At 38.6% G+C, this 19,323-nt stretch overlaps 1 protein-coding gene across 2 annotated transcripts in view; it reads left to right on the plus strand.

Annotated features, from left to right (window-relative positions):
• The first annotated feature begins 1,686 nt into the window (after positions 1-1,686).
• LOC103059068 (neuronal acetylcholine receptor subunit alpha-7-like) overlaps positions 1,687-19,323 on the plus strand; it is an 84,050-nt gene continuing 66,413 nt past the window's right edge. For both annotated transcript variants that reach the window (XM_007424954.3, XM_088129790.1), the window contains exon 1: positions 1,687-2,335. In XM_007424954.3, the coding sequence (XP_007425016.1) occupies positions 2,257-2,335 (79 nt within the window). In that variant the 5' untranslated portion in view covers positions 1,687-2,256. The remainder of the gene's footprint in view (positions 2,336-19,323) is intronic.

Genomic DNA, 19,323 nt, shown 5'->3' on the forward strand with positions numbered 1-19,323 from the left:
GAACAATAGAACTGGCAATGCCATGAACCTCTTGCTATCACTGCTGTAGAAATCTAACAGAAGGATTAGATTTGCAAGCATTCACTGGATTTGTGAGTTCTGGAACATGGTTTCAGAGGATAAGAAAATCATTGTACACTGAGCAATAGAAACACTAAGAAGACAGGGAATATACTTGTATAATAAAAATAAGAGATGTATTAGTTTTTAAAAATTAAGTCCCCCTTGCTTTCTTCCAAACTGTTACATAGAGAAGAAGAGAAAGAGAGTGGGGAAGGATAGGATCCTTCTAATTCTTTTGTAAATGTTTATTGCTGGGCCAACAAAAATGTTATTTTGGTTTCTACAATACATAAAGATGCCTTCATATCTACACTTTCACCAGAGTTCAGTGGTGCTTACAGTAGTCTGTTTTGCATTCAAAGTCTACAGTTTTTAATGCTTTCTTGTGGCCCATGTTATTATGTACAGAATTTCATTAAAAATGTGAATCAGTTGATAAATTAATTTAGGCAAGATTGGTGCATTAAAAATTTCTGGGGGGAAGGAGGGAGAGCACAGTCGTTTTTCTACAGGATTTGTTGATCTAAATCAGTGTTTTTCAAACTCCAGTGCTGGCTAGGGAATTCTGGGAGTTGAAGTCCATATCCCTCAAAGTTGCCAAGTTTGACAACACTGATCTAAATCAAGACCAGAATCACAGTACCCAGAGTCATTTGTGAGCGAGCAGTTTTTGAAATTGAAATTATAAATTCAATTTATAATTATAAACAATACATTTGTTTTATAAACAAAACCAAGGAATGGGCTAACCATCTCACTACACTGAAACTGCCAAGATTCCATGCAGCTGACTTTAATGTATTGCCATCTGCTTTGCCAGAGGCCTAGATTAATAAGGTGTTGTATAAAGAATGAACACCTCTGGGTGGGCCAGATGCTACCCATGTCGCCTACATGGAGAGTATTGCACTGGATAAGCTAATTGTACCTTTCTAATTAAAAAAAAAAGTCTATTCTTCCACTTACTGTCCTATAGCATTGCATGCAATACTAGCTAAATTCTGTGCATTAGCAGGTAAAGGCCAATGCAAGATAACGGAAAACTTGTGTTTTTATAACATTCGTAACTTTGGTTACATAATCCAGATACTGTTGTGTGATTAGTGTCTATATTTTGTGTCTGTCCTTGAGGTTGCTGGTCTTTCCATTCGAAGCAAAGGAGAAAGCTGGCGGGGGTGGGGGGCGACATCTTGTCTGGTTCCCTAGCGGAGGCATCTGCTAGTCTAAAAACCAGCCAGTCCCCCTTCTTTTTGCTGAAGCTGTGGATTTCCCAAAAGTAATACGGCAAGAAAAAAGTTCAGCTACGGGGGCGGGGGGGAAGTATATCGTTTTCAAAGCGTTTCTCTCAGCGCTGAGCTCAATCTGGTGGCTCAATTGACTGGTCGTTAAACGAAGGCGGGAAGGAGACGTCGCCGAGCCTGGGATGTCTGGGGGCAGGGAGCAGCAGGGAGGCAGAAAGACCCCCCCCTCCGCATCTGATTTATCTTCGCCTGTTTAGGGACTGGGCCGGGGCGCCCGAGGGAGCCCGCCCGCAACTTTCCCCCCGCTCTCCCTTCGCGCCCGCGGCTCCGCACCCGCACCCGCACCCGCGCGCGCTCACCCACGCGCCTCCTCATTGTCTTCCCGAGCGCGTCGGGCGATAATTTTCTGACTGGAAACTGCTCCAGCGGCTACGTAAGCAGTCCGACTGGAGCTGCCGTCGTCTCGCACTGCCTGGCGCGCGGCTCCAGAGGCCCCCCTCCTCCTAGCGTAGAAAGCACCCTGCTGACGCGTTGGCGGCTGAGGCACCCGCTGCGAAGACAACTTAGAAAGGTGGCCAGGCTCTTCCGGACCACCATGTCGCTTTCGCTCTCCTCCCCCGGCCGCCCCGCCAGCCCCGCTCCCGGGCTGCGGCGCCTGCCTTCCCTCCGGCTGTGAGAAGCGCAAAGCGCTTGGGCGAGAGGAGGGCACGAACGCAACAAGCCCCCCCGTCATCGTCCCCCTCAGGGAAGTCAGCCGTGGCGCTTCCCAGCAAGAAGCCGGAGCGCGGGGATATGTAACGTGGAGGAAGGTGCTTTCCCTTCCCGGTGACAAAGCGGCTTATTAGCCGTGCTCTTTCCAGCGACCTTTTCCAGCCTCCGTGGCAAGCGGGAAGAGTTGCTTCCTTCGGGTGCTGTCTGGTGTCTGCCCAGACTCCTGGTCGTGAGGTTGACAATGCTCACGGAGAGATGCCTGGGATTGCTGTACTGTGGCTTGTATCTCTGGGCATCCCTGTTTCTCTCTTTTTTGAAAGGTAAGTTCTGGGCTGTTTTGATTGCTGGTGTTACTAAAACATCGCAGTGTGGTTTTTTTCTGATTTCCTTGGAGAGGTGCATCTGGAACCCTGTCTTTTACAGGACTTTATTTATTCCCGCTGAAACGAAGAATGCAGCATGCCTTGCGTTGAAAGGGGTCTGTGGTAAAGCTGAATTGATTGTTTAAAAAAAAAGCACAGAAGCTGATATAATTTTTTTTGTCCTGCATAGGGTGCAGGAGGTGTGTGTGTGCGCGGGTAAATAGGAAACAAGCAGAGGGGGAGGGATATTGTATTAAAAAGTGCCACTTTTTCTTCTGGCTTGATAAACTTCCTCTGTGAACACACTTATCAGTAATAAAAATGAGAGCCTGCAACTGGCGAACAAAATGCAGTGTGAAATTCCTAAGAGAATATGACACATACTTATATGCTCAGATATGACAAGATAAATGTAGGATTGATTTAAGAGCCATCAAGGATTGGTTCATTAGGTTTAAGGTATATACATGAGAGAGATAAATGATCTGTTTCAATATTTGTCCTGCTACCTTCTAATTTTATTATACAAGTCAGGGCTTAATTTAAAGGACAACAAGAAATCCGTTAGAGTGTGGAAAGAAGCTTGACTCACCCTAGTTGGTATAGTACTATTTACTTTTATACATTTGTATCGTGCCAATGATCTGAGTAGGTTTGGCTTAACTTTAGTAGATGGACCAGGGTGATATAAATACAGTGGATATAATGAACCTGTACGTGCAATCTAGTCATTTATACCTACAGTATGATATGAAATTGTTCAAGAATGATGCAATTCAGTTTGCAGAAACCAAGAGAACTGAAATCCAGATAAATATTTTAAAAAATGTGAAAAGACTACAATGGATTTAATAGCAGAGCACGATAAAAATATATAACAGTGTCACTACCAAGAGTAAAACCCTATGGATCAAATCAAATCAACTTGATTTGACTTGTATCAAAAGAAGAATCTGATGTAATAACTGATATATCGTCATTTAAGGACTGTAGACAAGTTACCCTTTCTTATCCTCTTTTTATTTTTTATCCGTAAAATAAGAAACTGTTAACCTACTTTGCAGAGTTATTGTAGGGAGAAATACTAGAAAACATTTAAAATGCTTACTAGTTGAAAGTACTATCTATCATACTAAATAGGTTTTAATATTTCTGTTCCTGACCCTAAACTTGATTTCCAAATATTTTCATTATAAATACTTGGATACATACTGTCTCATTTTAATATTATTATCAGGCAGAAGGTTTCCCATATATGCCTTGAAAATGATAAAAACAGAGAAGAAAGAGTGCTTGACTGTTCAGAAGATTCCCCTCCAGCCTTGCCTCTTGCCTTAAAAAAAAAACTGTTAAATTACATATAGTACTAATAATGATAATCATATTATTTAAAAACCTTCTAGGAATGGGATGAACTTTACAGTGCAATGCTATACATGTGCACTTAGAAGTGACTTTAATTGGGCAAACTCAGGTCAGTATGTATAGATTGGGACTCCAGTTTGGGAATAATAATCTAATATATATGGGTCACCATCTGCTTTACAGCCTTGACTCTAAAAGGCCAAATATGCATGCAGAGATAGTCTTCTATGTTGGGTTACTTGATGGGCTGGATAGTCTAAGGATGGAGACCTTCTGTTATCTTTGCTGGTGGACTTTCCCATTGGCAGGCCAAAATGCTAAATAGAGTGGAGTTTTTTCATAGAACGAGTGAAATGACTAGACTTAGAATTGGGCCCCAAAAAGCTAAGTTGATTTCCACTGGAGTCCTGAGGTATGTGAAGTGCCTAAAGACTAGGCTAGCCTGCTTGTATTCATAGCTCCACCTGGACTTTCTGAGGAAGCTTTGGCTAGGACTGCCTTTGCCCACTTCAGCTGGTACACCAGTTGAGGCCCTTCTTAAAGTTGGAGACCCTGGCTATAGTTACCGATGCCCTCATTGCCTTTTGATTGGATTACTGCTATGTGTTGCCCTTGAAGACAACTTTGAAACTGCAGCTAGTTCAGAATGCAGGAGCCCACATGCTGACTGGTGAGAATCAGTTCAGTATTATAACACCTACATTGTGGGCACTGCGCTGGCTTCTAATAGGTTAATGAGTACATCCAAGGTGCTAGATTTAAAGTTGTACTTGGGGAAAGGGGAAACCACCCCCTCTATAGTGATTCTGGCTGGCTGCTTCTATTCTGCTCAGGAGGGAATGCTGTAGGTTGCTTTAGGCCTGGTGGTAAAAGGAGGCCAAGGTCCAAAAGCCATGTTTCTCTATCATTGCCTTCACTCTCTGGAATAAGATCCTCATCCCGAGACCTGGAGGGCTGTCTTAAAAACAAAAACAAAAACAAAAAACATACACATGCTATCTTTAAAAAAAAAAGTTCAAACTTGGCTTTTCAGATAAGCTTTTGATGACCAACATCCAGCTCTTGCCTTCCATTTTTGTTGGTTGTGTGTTATGTTTTAATCTGAAGTTTACATATTTGCATCAGGTTGAATGTGGTTTAGTAAATCTTACTGTTTCCTTTGTAAATTGCCAAGAGTGTTTACAATATGATTTTTAATAGTATGTAACTATTGAGAAATAAATGTGTAAATAAATAATCTGGATAAAACCGATACATGTTAGCATAATCCAAGTACATCTGGGTAATTAATCTGGTTTTGATATTAATTCTGTAATCCTAGATAAATGAACTATAGCATTCTTGAATGTGTGAAAGGGGGAAAGGGGCGTTGCATGTACTGTACCACTCCCATGCTGATTTCCATGCAATTTCATATGGGCAGAGATCCTACACACATAGCATTATAGGTACGCGTTTTTTGTACATGTGATTAGGAATGTTGGAAAAGTAGATTTCCCAGTTATGGGGAAAGCCTTAGCAACATATCATTGTATGTGCCTAGGAAATAGGCACACACACTGCTGAAATTGGAAATGGAAATGGAAATGGAAACATGGAAATTGCAAGTGGACTGGACAGCCGTTCTTTCTCTCATTCTGTGTAACACTGGAAAAATAATTATCAATTGGATCATGAGTGGTGAAGATAGGGATCCTCCTAACTTTCAGTTCTGTGTACTAAACATAGTGCTGCATACTTGGTTTCTTTTTCACGAGATAGTTTATGTATACAGGGTGGAAAAGATGGTTGGTTGCTCAGTGGTGTCAGCATCAACAACTAGTCACTTGTTTGAGGAATGTTCCCTGACTTTATTACATTATTTCCCTTATAGTGGTTCAGTCAATTGCATGTGGGCAGTGGAATATTACTTACAGGGATCTAAACAGGTTTATGAAAGCTTATTTTTCCCTTTCTCTCATCTCAGATGAATAGTACCCAAATTCAGTCCAAATACAGTGGAACATCCAATCACTATTCTTGGTCCTAATGCAGCACTTAATTAAAAATTCTCAGAATACTTCACATATGTTTACTCTGTTATCTAATGTATGCTATTATTCATTTATCGATGGATTCAGCAGTCCAGTTTTATGTAGATTAAGTTTCTTCTCTCAGGAATGTTTGGTCTACTCATAGTATACATTTCTTTTTTAAAGCCTGCTTGTTCATGCATTTTGTGAAATATTTTTCATGACCAGATGCCACCATTCTTCACAATACCACTGCAATATGTAGGACAAAATTTGGAGGTGATATGTGAGCATTATTTGATAATATGTAAACAACAAAGCTCCTTTAAATAACCAAAGAACAGAAAAAGTAGGGAAAATGTTGTCTATGAATTTGTAAACTGCCTGCCCAGAGTCACTGAATGGGAAAAAAATTATGCATTATATAAATAAACTAATTAGGCTTCTTGCTTTTTAAAAAAAACCTAGAGCCAAACTTTGCCTTTTTTGTGTAAAAAGGTTGATCTTCCAATCAGTTTTTTAAGCCTTTTTCCTGTATGAAGATGTGATTCCAGTCAAGGTTCCCAAATCTGACCTTGTTTTGGTCAAACTTATGCTTGGTTTATCTGCTTTGGATCAATCTGATGACTTCTCTTTAACCATGTGATTCTTCTTCTTTGGATCAGTTGCCCTACTTTGCCTTTTAAGTGCTATGGGTTGCTGGTGACCAGGAAAATGTGAATTCAAGGAATTCTCTTGTGCTTGGTTCTATTTGCAGTGATTCTGAACTCTGCTTTTTTTCCAAGACCTGCCATGGGGCAATGAAAAATGCAGAGTTCACTGTATCCAGTACCACAATCTGACCAGGAAGATCTTACTACGTTCCAGTGCTACCATGTTAAGTACTGTAGGGACCTCTGAGTACTATCAAGGGTACCATTTCAGATTCAGTCAGCCAGAATCCTATCTACAGAGTTGCTTGTGGATAGTTATTAAATGTCTGCCCAAGAAGCATTTTGCAGCAGAGGAGATGCTGTGGTTTCATTGTAGGAGGAGAGATATGTTAGTCTATAGTGGCAAGAAAATCAGGAATCTGGTAGCATCTTTAATTAATCTTTGTATTAAAAGGCAGATACTTTTTAATCTAATGAAGTGAGTTGCAGCTCATAAAAGTTTTCCTTTTAAGATAAGTTGTTAGTCAGAAAAGGTGCTACCAGATTCCTGATTTTTTGTCACATTTCCATTTCTGTTTTGTATAAAGCTTTGATTCCTCAAGAACAAGATGATTTCAAGAATGATGAAGATCAAATATTATAATACAGAATAGGAAAGATGGCAAATACTTGAATGGTCCTAGTACTGCGTGTGTATGATGGAAGGATAAACAGTTTAACATTTCTATAACATTCTATTCTGGTGAAATAGTAATCTTTGTTGGCTGATGTAAGTGTACATTAAAATGGAAGTAAAGGTCAGTGGTTCCATTTAGGTGTATTATAGATTTCCCATTTTGAATGGCATCATGTGCATTTTCTACCCCGCTAGTAAGCTTCTTGGCCTATCTCTGGTTTCTTGCTTTATTGGAACTAATATAGAAGCAAACTGTTGCCAAGGTCAAGGCCAGCACGTAAAAATTTGGGATTAGCACCCATAAACATTTGAAGTGCCCACTGAACTGAGCTTGAGGTTCAACACTATCACCATTTTGATATTTTTTCTAAGCTCAGGAGTGCAGAATTACAGAGTAGATTAAGAGTTGCAAAGGAGGCATTGTAGGCATTTATTTCAGAGTAAAGTCGATCTGCATGCAGTATCTATTATAAAATAATTTATATATAATATGATATAAACAATAAACAATTTAAATAAATAATAAAATACATATTAATAATTCAAACAGACAAGCATCTGCCACACAACACCCCAGACTTAACAGTTGTTGATAAGAAAGACAAAAAAGTCTGGATAGTGGCCATTGCAATACCTGGAGACAGCAGAATAGAAGAGAAAGAACTGGAGAAAATCACAAAATATAAAGACTTGTAAATAGAAGTAGAACGACTATTGCAAAAGAAAGCAAAGATAGTATCAATAGTCATAGGCACCTTAGGTGCAATCCCAAAACATCTGGAGCACCACTTGAAGACCATGGGCATTGACAAAATCCCCATCAGTCAGTTGCAAAAGGCAGCTTTACTCGGAACAACTTATATCCTGTGACGATACCTTTAACACCATCAAGCAACAACATCTGCCTATCTCAGGTCCTTGGGAAGGACATGATAGGTGAATAAAAATGCCAAATCCAGTCTAAACGTCTGGCTGACTCTGCGACCAAATTAAATATAAATATTAATATGGCCAGGTGTTTAAAATTAAGTGAAAGTGAAAGGCTCCATTAGAATGGTTATCCTAGCACAGTGTTCTCAGCCTTGGCAACTTTAAGACAGGTAGACCACCCATCTTAAAGTTGCCAAGGTTGAGAAACCGTGTCCTAGCACAATCCTAATCCACCTTTATGTCAAATAAATTAGTTGCATAGTCCCCAACCTTTGCTTTTTGAACTTCATGAATGGTGTCCTACATACTGATTCTGTGACTTTTGTCATGTAACTTTACTGCATCTGAGCTGTCTGTTGGGAACCAGTTCATTGCAAATCCTAGCTAAACTAACTTCAGTGGCAAATGGAATTCCATATTCACCCAGTGCAAGCATGGGAAGCAAAAGGCAAAGAGATTAAGGGAGAAATATATGGAAACAGCCATAAATGCCTTGTCTGTCACTTCTTCGGAGACAGAAACACCTAAAAAACACTGCCCTGCAGGGAATACAATTCAAGCACATCTTCACAGTCCAGTACCAATAGCAGATATGTAAAATTATTGCAGGTTGTGACAATGAAATGGTTTGAAGATCAGCATTTCAGTCCAGCGGGACTCATAAAGCGACTTTAAATGTGCCTTTATAGTAGTGCAGTAAATTAGGTCAGAGTTGTGCAACTTGTGACCTGCCAAGCTGAACGGATCCCATTTGTTGTGGTATGCCACGTACTTAATCATTCCTCAGCTTCTGTAGTCCCAGCGAGGCCATAACAATAAAAGGCTTAGAAAGATCAGGAGGGTTACTGTAGACAACTGATAGGCTGTGGAGGGTTGAGGGTCCACAAATTCTGCAAGTTGGACTTGGACTGTTTGGTAGATGATTGAAACCCTGCCATGAGAGGCTCTGAAGGAGTGTTGAGTGAAACAATGCAGCTAGCAAGGTCAGCGTACAGGACCCTCTAATGAAAAGATGGGGTGGGGAAACAATTTCCTTCCATGATAAATGAATGAATGGCAAGTTGTTATTATGTGATGTCTCTTTTCCTGTCTTTTTAATGCTGTACGTCTGTTTGGGATAGAATATAGATAAAAGATTAATTAATGTGACATCTTCTCTACTGTGTCAGCAGCAATGTGTCAGCGTAGCAACAAGCACTGTGAATTGTTCTTTCATTTGTTGAGAGCGGATTTTATAAAACCTGCCTCAGGCCATAATGTGACAAATTAAGTAAAGCATATATATCCTTAACTATAAAAGCAATGGCATTTCCATCAGCTGCATCTCAACCTGCTGCCTGCTAGTTGAATTGGGATTCCAAGCCAGCAGTAACTGTGTAAAAAGGAAAATCTGACAAATGTATCACATGCAAGGGCTTTTTCTTTTGTGATGCCCTATCTATAATATATATTTTCTAGAGAGGTTCATCGGGCATCAAGCTCTGTACAATTTCAGTGCCAGGGAAACAGACTTTTAGTATTAGTGTGTTTAGATTTAGTTAGATAACCATGCTTGGAACTTCTAGTTCAATGATCCTTGATGGCACCAGGTTGGGGACTAACACAACCACCCTTTACATGCTAATGTGTGTGGTTTTTGGAAAGGACTATGCTAAGCAATAATTAATCAATTAATTACAGTATTTACATCCCCATTAATCACCAGAATTTGGATGCCTTACAAACAATAAAACCAACTAAAACAAACCATATCCTCATTAAACTCAGAATCCAATTCCAAAGATTCTAGAACTGAGCATATATAGTGAGTTTGCTAGGATTATTGTTAAGGATACACTCTACACTACTCTGCAGGTACTCATTCCAGAGGAAACTGCTAGCATTGGCATGATCTTTTTCTGTCAAGTTCAAAGATTATAAATTTTCTCACGAAGCCACAACAACATATTTAGAAAACAAAAACAGTATAACAGATTTAGCCATCAGCAAAACATGTATAAGGTCAAATACTCTGGATAAATACAGATTTATTTGACTGGAAATTTTTGCTTCTGGCTTAAATTATCATTTAACTGCACATTTATGTCTTTTAATGTGAGTATGAACACATTTACTATTTTTTTCTGCTTATTTTAAAGGCTATACAAGGACCTTTCCTAAAGAGATAATACAGTATCTACACATTTCCATAAAGTGGAATGAAATCTGTAGTTTTCATTTAAAAGCTTCTGTGAATGTGTGAAGTTGTCAGGTGTAGTTCGTGTGTCCTAAAAGCATATGGCAATGATTCTGTTTGAATGCAGCATTTATTTTTTGCATTATTTATTTGATTTAGGTGCCTGTCCAACTCCAACTGACTTTGGGCAGCTTACACCATAAAAAACAAACAACAAAATGTAATATAAAAAAATAAAACATATGACAATAAACAAGATGGCGAATCTGGTCAACAGCAAACATATCAGGCAACCAACTAGGGACTCCAACCAAGCTAGCCAAAGCCTAAGGGAAGATCCAGGTCTTCTGGAACATCATCAACATAAGCTAATTCAGTAGTGTGAGAACTGCTCCTATGTGGTGTCATCCAATTTCACTTTTACCAAAATTGTATTGGATCAGACTATAAAAAAGTGGTTTGCATTCCACTGAATAGTGCACAGTATGACCTATAATTACAAACTGAGACTGAAAGAACAGCATGCTTTACCATAGAACTAATGAGTTATTTCTTTATTTGCCATTTTTAAATTACAAATATGGCCTGATTTATAGATTACAAATATATAAGAATATTTACTCTGCAACTGTCCAGCATTACAAAACTGCTATGTTTTTACATATTTCATGTATCCAATTCATTCTCTTTCTCTTATATAAGGAAGCTGATAATTTGAAGGGCACCATAAATGGAAAACTTCAAGACATGGGTTAGATGCTTTATGAAATACCTCTTATGTCCCTGGTAACTGGGGCTGGCCTTAGTGAACCTCTTGGATCCCTAATCTGGAATCATGGGGTATAACACATTCCTAGACTTGGAATATGGGAAGAAAAGCATTGACAGTGATCTTAAAGAGTCTTGGGAGCCTTTTCATCAAATCCCAAATATCTGCCCCAGGAAGATGGCCCACTTCTCTTAACAGACTAATCAAGGAACTAATCAAGGAACTTAACAGACTATCTAATCAAGGAAGTACCAGAGGGGAAAATAAAACAAAACAAAACCCCCGACCCCATCCCCACCAACACTGGCAGGGCATGCCACAGTATATAAACAGAGAGCAAACCCCATTCCATTCTAGCACTGAAGATGTTACCTAGCTGGGTAATGAAACGTTTGCAAGAAAACAACCAAGCTCAGAGAACCCCAAGGACTCCACAGACTATCTGGCCAATAGCTTGCTACTTCAATCCTTCTCAGTATCTGATCACCACCTGCCCTGAAGAGGTCTTCAGGGCAGAGACTGGAATACTTCTCTTTGCAGTACCTGAAGAGTCCTTTTCCTAGTCCCAGATTTTTGTGGCAGTTGTTCTTCATCCAGGACTCCAGACACGTTGTCAAATTGTATAACTTTTTATACGTTTACAATTATTGTAATGCTTTTCTTCCTATATTCCAAGGGTCAAGGATACAGCCCGATGCAAAAGAATCTCAGTTTTCATATTGCATAGAAGAGAAGATTTCAGCAAATCTAGCTTGATGTTAGAGAATCTGTTGGAATCTGCACAGCTGTTAAAAGTATAGGTGCCTGGTTCTCTTTTTACATCTGGTTAACTTCTCACCTTGCCCCAACTACCTGTGTACTTGTGTGCAAGATTCTCATTTATGATATGTGTGCGGTCATGAAATATAACAATAAGGCCCTTCTGCAATTAAATTTGTAGATGTTTCTGAACATATATAATAACAGAAAAAGGTTTATGACATAACAAAACAGAAGCATCAGACCAGCCAGATACTGAAGTAGAAATCCCATTCCCCCAAATTTTCCAAATAGAAAAATCATTGTCATCTTGCCAAGTTTCTTAGTGTGAGAAGTCTGTCATGGCAGTGAAATCTTACTAGTATCATAGATAGTAATCTCTGAGCAATTCTGTTCTTGCACCTAACCACAATGGATTCATGACCTGATAACATCTGTTGTCTGCTGTATCTGCATTTCACTGCTTTCGTGTTCCCAGCTCATAAGGGAAGCAGGCTTAAGTTGCCTTAGCTATATGGTGTATTTTCCTCCTTATTTTAGCACTGTCCAAGGACAGCCTTAAGCAGAATAACATCTGTAAGGCTTCCTCACTTACCTGGGAAGGAAGTCAGCTGACTGACAGTATCTGGCAATTGAGGCAAGAGTGCCAGGACCATCAGTGAGGACACATTGATGTAGTTTACTGCTGACTCAAGGATGGATGGATAGCATTTCAATTCAGCAGTAGAGAAAGGCCTTCTGTTTAATGGGGCTGCTGCATATCCAGGCGGGATCTCTTTGTTTTGGGCAGTGAGCAGCGTTGGCTTAATTTTATCTCTTGGCACCGACAAGAGGATGTAAGAACCAAATGAAGGATCATGCAACAATTGTTCCTCTCTCAGAGTGTATTAGCTTATAGAAATAGCACTGTAAAAGTCACATTACTCTTATTATGAACTTAATAATTAAATTACTGGCATATTTTTGTTCCATAAGAAATAAAGTAACAAAAAGCTATCAGATGATGTAAAATGAACAGTATTTTGTGAAATAAAGGATAGAAAAATGGATTCTGTCTACATATTTTTTTGAGGGGCAAATATTTCTGCTCAAGAACAGTCAGAACACTTCATGCTGCTTCTGTGTACACATTGAGAGATCAATCGCAAATGCATTTACTTATTTAAAGCATTTCAATGAACTTCATCTGCGAAGGTTCCCCTAATGCCTTATAGAACAATAAAAGTAGTCTCTTTTCCCAGGCTTGTAATCTAAAAAGAAAAGGGTAAAAAGAGAAGGCAATTAAAAGGAAACAAGAATACTCAGAAATCAACTCTTAATGTTATACAGATCTTGCAATGCAAGATGTGATCCAGATGTAATACTGTAATGAATGCAATGCCATGTTGAAGTTGCAATTCTTTTCATGATTATCTGAAAGGAAATATGATGAGCTAACTAGCTGAGGTGTGCACAGTCAAATTTTCATTCCTCGGCAGCTCTGCATTCATCCTTTACTATAACTGAGTGCTTTACAGTATAGCATTGTTGAGCAATCTGCGTCCATAGATCTGGAAAAACAGAAGGTTCCAACTGGGGCACTTCAGATGGGAAGGCCCAGCAAAGTACATTTGATTTATTGTCCAAATTGTAAATTTAAATATTTAAGTTTAAATGATCATACACTGGAACACAAAGTGGGTAATCTATATACAAAAATATTCTAAAATGTTTTCGCTTGAGATCTTGGAGGAGTATACATGGGAATCTTTGCTAATTTTATCTTCAAATAGCAACCCTGTGTAGTTAGATTGAAACAGAATAGTCCAGTGAGTTCCATGGTTGAGTGGGGACTAATACCTATTGACAGAATTTCATCAATTAGGTGGGGAGAAGTATTCTTCTAGCTGGGTGGTATACCCCCGGCCCATATAGATCCAGTTACAGGAGTAGAACTAGAAGGCTGCTTCTAATTTTAATGATATTGGAGGTGTTTTTAAGGTGATGGTGGGGCTTAAAGTGGACTAATATTGGATTGTAAATTTAAATTCAGAGAATATCACATGTCTCAGAAACATTAATCTAGGCAAACTGAAAACTCAAGGTTGGCTGCTATTCTCTTAGCCTCAGTTCTGTGTCTGGGTTCATCTAGTATGCTAAAGTCTGAACCAAATTAACATATTTAATTGTTGTATTCGCATAACATGCTGTGCCCAAACATCTATGATGACTGACATGGGGGCCTGGCCTGGGTTCCTGGAATATACTCATCCATAAATGACTAATATATTTTAGCCACGTTTAGCACATTGTAAAAATCCAGTCCTTCAGTCTGGGTTTCTCTTCCAGGTTGATTCACTTTTTGTTTTGAGCAAAATCTGTCACAAGTCAACTGATGAATCCAAGAAACTGGTCTGTACTCTTCTTCTCTTTATAAACCATCAGTAACAGTGATTTTTCCGCTGTTTTGGGGCATCTGAATAAAAAGGCCAAATTAACGAGCCTCCAGTGATGGATGTACTTGCAGTAAGGCTTAAGAGTGCACGAAAACAAACAGTTGTGTTCTGTAATCTTGGAATCTAGAAATCCAGAAGGATTTTTCTTTTTACGTAGCAAATATATAGGTTGGCCTAGCTTTGCAGATTAAGGTTAAGGAATGTTGGTGGCATCAGCAATAGAACAGAAGGTAAACATGTATTCTGTATCATAAATAACTTTCTGCCTAAGGCTTGAAGCTAAACTAGTAAGGCTGCAAAGAAAAGATAAGCAGTTTGTATGAACTGTTCGCTGTGTTTGGATTGGCAGGAAAACGTGGGGGACCTCCTTAAATAAACTATTGCAGCTTATTTGAAAATGGCATCGCAGCAGGCTAAGTGAAGAAATAGTATATTTTGCTGCAATGTTAACTTTGTGGGGAATAAATATAGTTGTGAGAAGTATATAATGGGCTTGCTCAGCCTGGCTAGGGAAAATGGGTGTTGTAGAAACATAGAGTTGAAAAGGATCATTTAGATCAGGGTTCCTAAACTTTTTGCCATCACATCTCCCTTTAGTGTAATCTTAATGTACACACCTCCCCTAAAAATCCAAACACCAAAATGAACACAAATGAACAATGAAAACAATACAATGACACTTTGAGAAAGGTGGATTTATTCCCCTGGACTCTGTCTGCACCTCCCCAAGGGAGGTATACCTTACAGTTTGGGAAACCCTGATTTAGACCATGATGCCCAATCCCCTGATCAAAGGAATGTAGGTATGTAGGGATCCAAAGTAAAGGACCCTGAAGAATGGTTGTCCACCTTTTGCTTGAAAACATAAAGGGGAGTCCACTGTCTTTTCAACACATCTGGTCAGCATGTGATTGGGGAAACCTATTATACTCAATACTAAATGCAACTTGGATTCCAGATGGAAAATGAGATAATTTCAATGAAGTAATTTCTGTGAAGCAGTTGGCTTTAAGTTGAACGTATTCATGTTACGTTACATGCACTGTATGTACATTGTATTTATATTTATTTATGTAAATGGACATAGGCCATGGAAAAGAAAAAAAAGTAGAGATTTACAATAATTAAAAGAGATTTTTAATAAAACTTCACTCCTCATTTGTCCAGTTTTGCTCAATTTTAATTAAAGGCTTTTGCTCCATTGCTCAAAATGCCATTTAGTTAATTAGTTGGTTGACTTATCATGAATTTATACCCCACATTGCTTGACTGAGGATGATAATAGCTCAGATACATAGGCAACAGCCTTTATACTGAATTCATTGATGATGATGATGATGATGATGATGATGATGATGATCATCATCATCATCATCATCATCATCATCATCATTATCCTGGATTTCAGGCAGGAGTTTTCCTTGCCTATTTAGAGATGTCAGGGATTGAATCTGCATAACTTAACTTTTCTTTCACTCATAGATTTTGAATAACCTCCCTGGGCTACTTATTAACATCAACAAGAAACTGAGAACAATAAATAAAAAAAAAAAATCTTAAAAATTTTGATTGTGCCTTCCCCTTATTTATGTCTAGAATATGAAAAGAGCTATAAGTGTACTAAGAATCCTATTATATTTCCTATCCTATTATATATACTGTAAGCCATCCAGATCTTCTGGATTAGGCAACCATAATAAATTTAAATAAATAAATAAACAAACAAACAAATAAATAAATAAATACTATTTTCAAACCTGTTATATAATATTCTCTCTCTCCCCCCCCCCCCAATAAATATATATACAAACCCATTTAGTTGTTAGCATTCAAGAAACATCTAAGGAACTACATCCTGGAGAAACACACATATCCAAAGATGTCTTCTAAATTACAAGGCAGGTTGAGGAGTAGGAGACCAAATTATGGTATACATTAATCTGTCTTCCCTCTCTTCTATGTTATTAAGGCTGACTATAAGAAAAATTACACTGCAGGAAAAAAACAAAACAAAAAATTACCCTAATTTCTAGTGCAGTTAATCAGGATTCTGGTAGCACCTTTTCCAAGTAACATATTTTATTAAAAGACGTAAGCTTTTGTGAGCTACAGTTCACTTCAGTCGTACAACATCCTGCTTACTTCCTCCAAATCTCAGCCATGAGACATTATGAGTGTAGAGAGTGTAGAGTATAGAGTCCTTCAGTACTCTGTAATTTTTCACCCTTGGGCAGACACAGATTTGTCTGCTTTTTTGGTCTGTTCTGTCACCTCTCCCATAGAACTACCGTAACTGGACTGCTAAACTCAGACAACCATGCAGACAATATGTAGGATTGTAGCCTAAATAATTGTTTTCTTTCTGCAAAGTACTTTGTAATTTCTGAAGAAAAAATTGGGATTGAACGGTGACTTTTCAGCATTTACATTAAATTGTAGTTCCCAGGATTCAGGGGATTAAAAAAAAAACACCAAACATGCCAGCTAAACTGTTACAAATCTCAAGCCTTACAGAATTTTAAATATATTTCAGGTTTTGTCTTGGCTGGGATATCTCTGCATTGTATATTGAAAATCTTCATGAAAGGTAAACCTTCAGTGAAAAAATGAAAAAGGAACTAATTCTGCATGGTAACCAGAAAGTGGCATAATTATATGTACATCTCCATTTAAATCACAACTATTTAATGGTAGTTACAACCATCCGCATCAGAACTGGTAGAATGTATATATTCCTTTAACATCTCCACCCTTATTATGTAACTTACATATTTCTTTTTTTTTTCCTTGTAAGTTACTTTATTGTACAGTATATCACATCTACACTTGTCCTGTGCCTTCATTGACAATGTCAAATACGGCACCAGATGTCTGGAATTATGCCAGACAACCCAGTCTTTTTACAGCTTCTCCCTGCATTTGTCTTCACCCTTGGGCAGACACAGATTTGTCTGCTTTTTTGGTCTGTTCTGTTACCTCTCCCGTAGAACTACCGTAACTGGACTGCTAAACTCAGACAACCATAGATGGCAGCAAAATGTTAATGCTTTTAAAAAAATCTATTTGCATCCACTTAATGATTGCCCAAAATTTAGTAGCCCAAATGTGATAGCTCTACACTCATGGCTGAGATTTGGAGGCAGTAAGAATATATGTAGCACCAAGACTGTTTTGGCTGGCCTGTAAGGAGTCTGTACTGGATAAATAGGATGGCCTTGAAGGACAGAGGGAAGATCTGCTACCAGGATAAATGAAACATGAAAGTAATTTGTGAAAACGCCTTAGAAAGCACCCTCTCCCACATTGTCATGAAGATAAAACAGGGAGGAAAAGAAGCACATTCTGACTTCTGCAAGATTCTGTAACTGTTCTAATAAAAGTACCTTCGGCCTGCATGGTGTCTGTTTCTTAGTCTGGTCTATATGACAGAGTCTGCCTGTAGTGAGTCAGAATGATTGGGGCAGGCAAGAAGTGGGTGAATCAAGTGACAGCCATAAGGGAAGCTTCCAATTTTTTTTCTTTCTTTTGGCAGCTGCTTGTGCAAACTCTTAAAAAATACACTAACATGACAGGGTGATAATACCCCTAAAATTTCATATGTTGGGGGAGGAGGGAGAGAAAACAGAGCAGTTGTATATATGTGGGAAATAAAAGTGTGTATGTAAGAGGGTGGGAAATTTGTATAGATTTGGTGAGTAAGCATCTAACATTTTTTATGATTAGATAGATAGATAGATATAGATAATAGATAGAGGTGCATTTAGTTGTAAAAAAGTTGTTTCTCATTTTTGCCCTCTGTTTTATCATGCCTTCCTTTCTTAAATATTTTAAATGATCACTAATCACTAGAATTAAGATCTCAGTTGGGTCAGTTTTCCTGATTTATTTATTTAATCAACTTTAAATCTCGCAACAGTGACTCTAGGCAGCTAAAAAAGTTAAAAACTCAATAAAAGAAGAATAACGATAGGCATACATAGGGTGGCAGCTGAGGACAACAACAAGAACATCCTTCTCACCCACCTTATGGACCCCATGTTAAAGCTTTAATGTTAGGTAATAAAGGAGGCTGTTTGTGTCTCTCAATATAAAAGCTTATTTATTTATTTATTCATTAATTTATTTATTCAATTTGGATGCCCCCCTAACTCTAACTGATTCTGAGACCTGAAGTTTAGATTAAATAAGTGACATGTTTGGATGAAAATAGATTGATTTAACTTCAACTGGTCCTAGAAGCTAAGCATAGCTGGGCCTGGCAAGTATTTGGGTGGGAGAATAACATAACTGTAGGATAGACTAGACAACCCGTGACCCATTGGGTCATCGTTTCAGAGATTTTTCCTTGCCTAAACAGAGAAACAAGGGTAAGGGCAAAAAAGCAGTGGAAGAGCGAGCTACTTATGACTTGCTGCTGGATTCCCCATTGACTTGCTTGTGGGAAGCTGGCAGGGAGTGTCAGAAATCTTCCTATCCTCCCTCCCTTTTCCTTCATTTCCAAAGCAGTCAATTGCCACTCGCTCATTGGGCCTTGCCACCAGCTGATTGAGCGCAGGGGACAGAGGGAGGTGGGAAAAAGGTTGGGGATATGTCCATGATGATAATGTGACCTGGGCTAATTGCGGCGGTGCAGCAGCACAGTAGTGCTGAAGCAGCCACAAATTTCCCAAATTTCAAGCCCACAGGAGCAATGGGTCCTGGATTTTGGATGCATTCTGTAAGTTAGCCCATTTGAGGTAATTTGGTTCAAAAACTGTTGCCCTATGATGCACCGTTCCTCTCAATTGAAGGTTACAGACATGAGAGTTTTAGTAGTATATAGATAGTTTCACTGGGAAGTTGAAAATTGTCCCAGAAAAAGTTAATGACAAAGTGCTTCCATCTGCTGCCAAGAAAACTGTGTGGACCTGTCTATGAAGTCACCAGGAGTTTAGCTCAACTGAAACGAGACTACATATTCTGTGTAATCTAGATGAAAGTCAGTTCTAAGTCAAGATGAAAAATATTAAAATACAAAGCAAAACCCTTTGGAGAGATGTGGTAAAATGGTTCCCATAATTTTATCTTTTCAGTAAACTATTATTCATATTTCACCCTTTTTTGTTTATAGTACATTTAAAAAATCCTTAGATCTAGGATATTTATCATATGCTTGTAGCTGTAGACAAATG

The sequence above is a fragment of the Python bivittatus genome, unplaced genomic scaffold (genome assembly GCF_059951505.1).
Source record: "Python bivittatus isolate LINGU-HERP-01145 unplaced genomic scaffold, Pbiv_v1 ctg000850_np1212, whole genome shotgun sequence".
In the NCBI taxonomy this organism is placed as follows: domain Eukaryota; kingdom Metazoa; phylum Chordata; class Lepidosauria; order Squamata; family Pythonidae; genus Python; species Python bivittatus.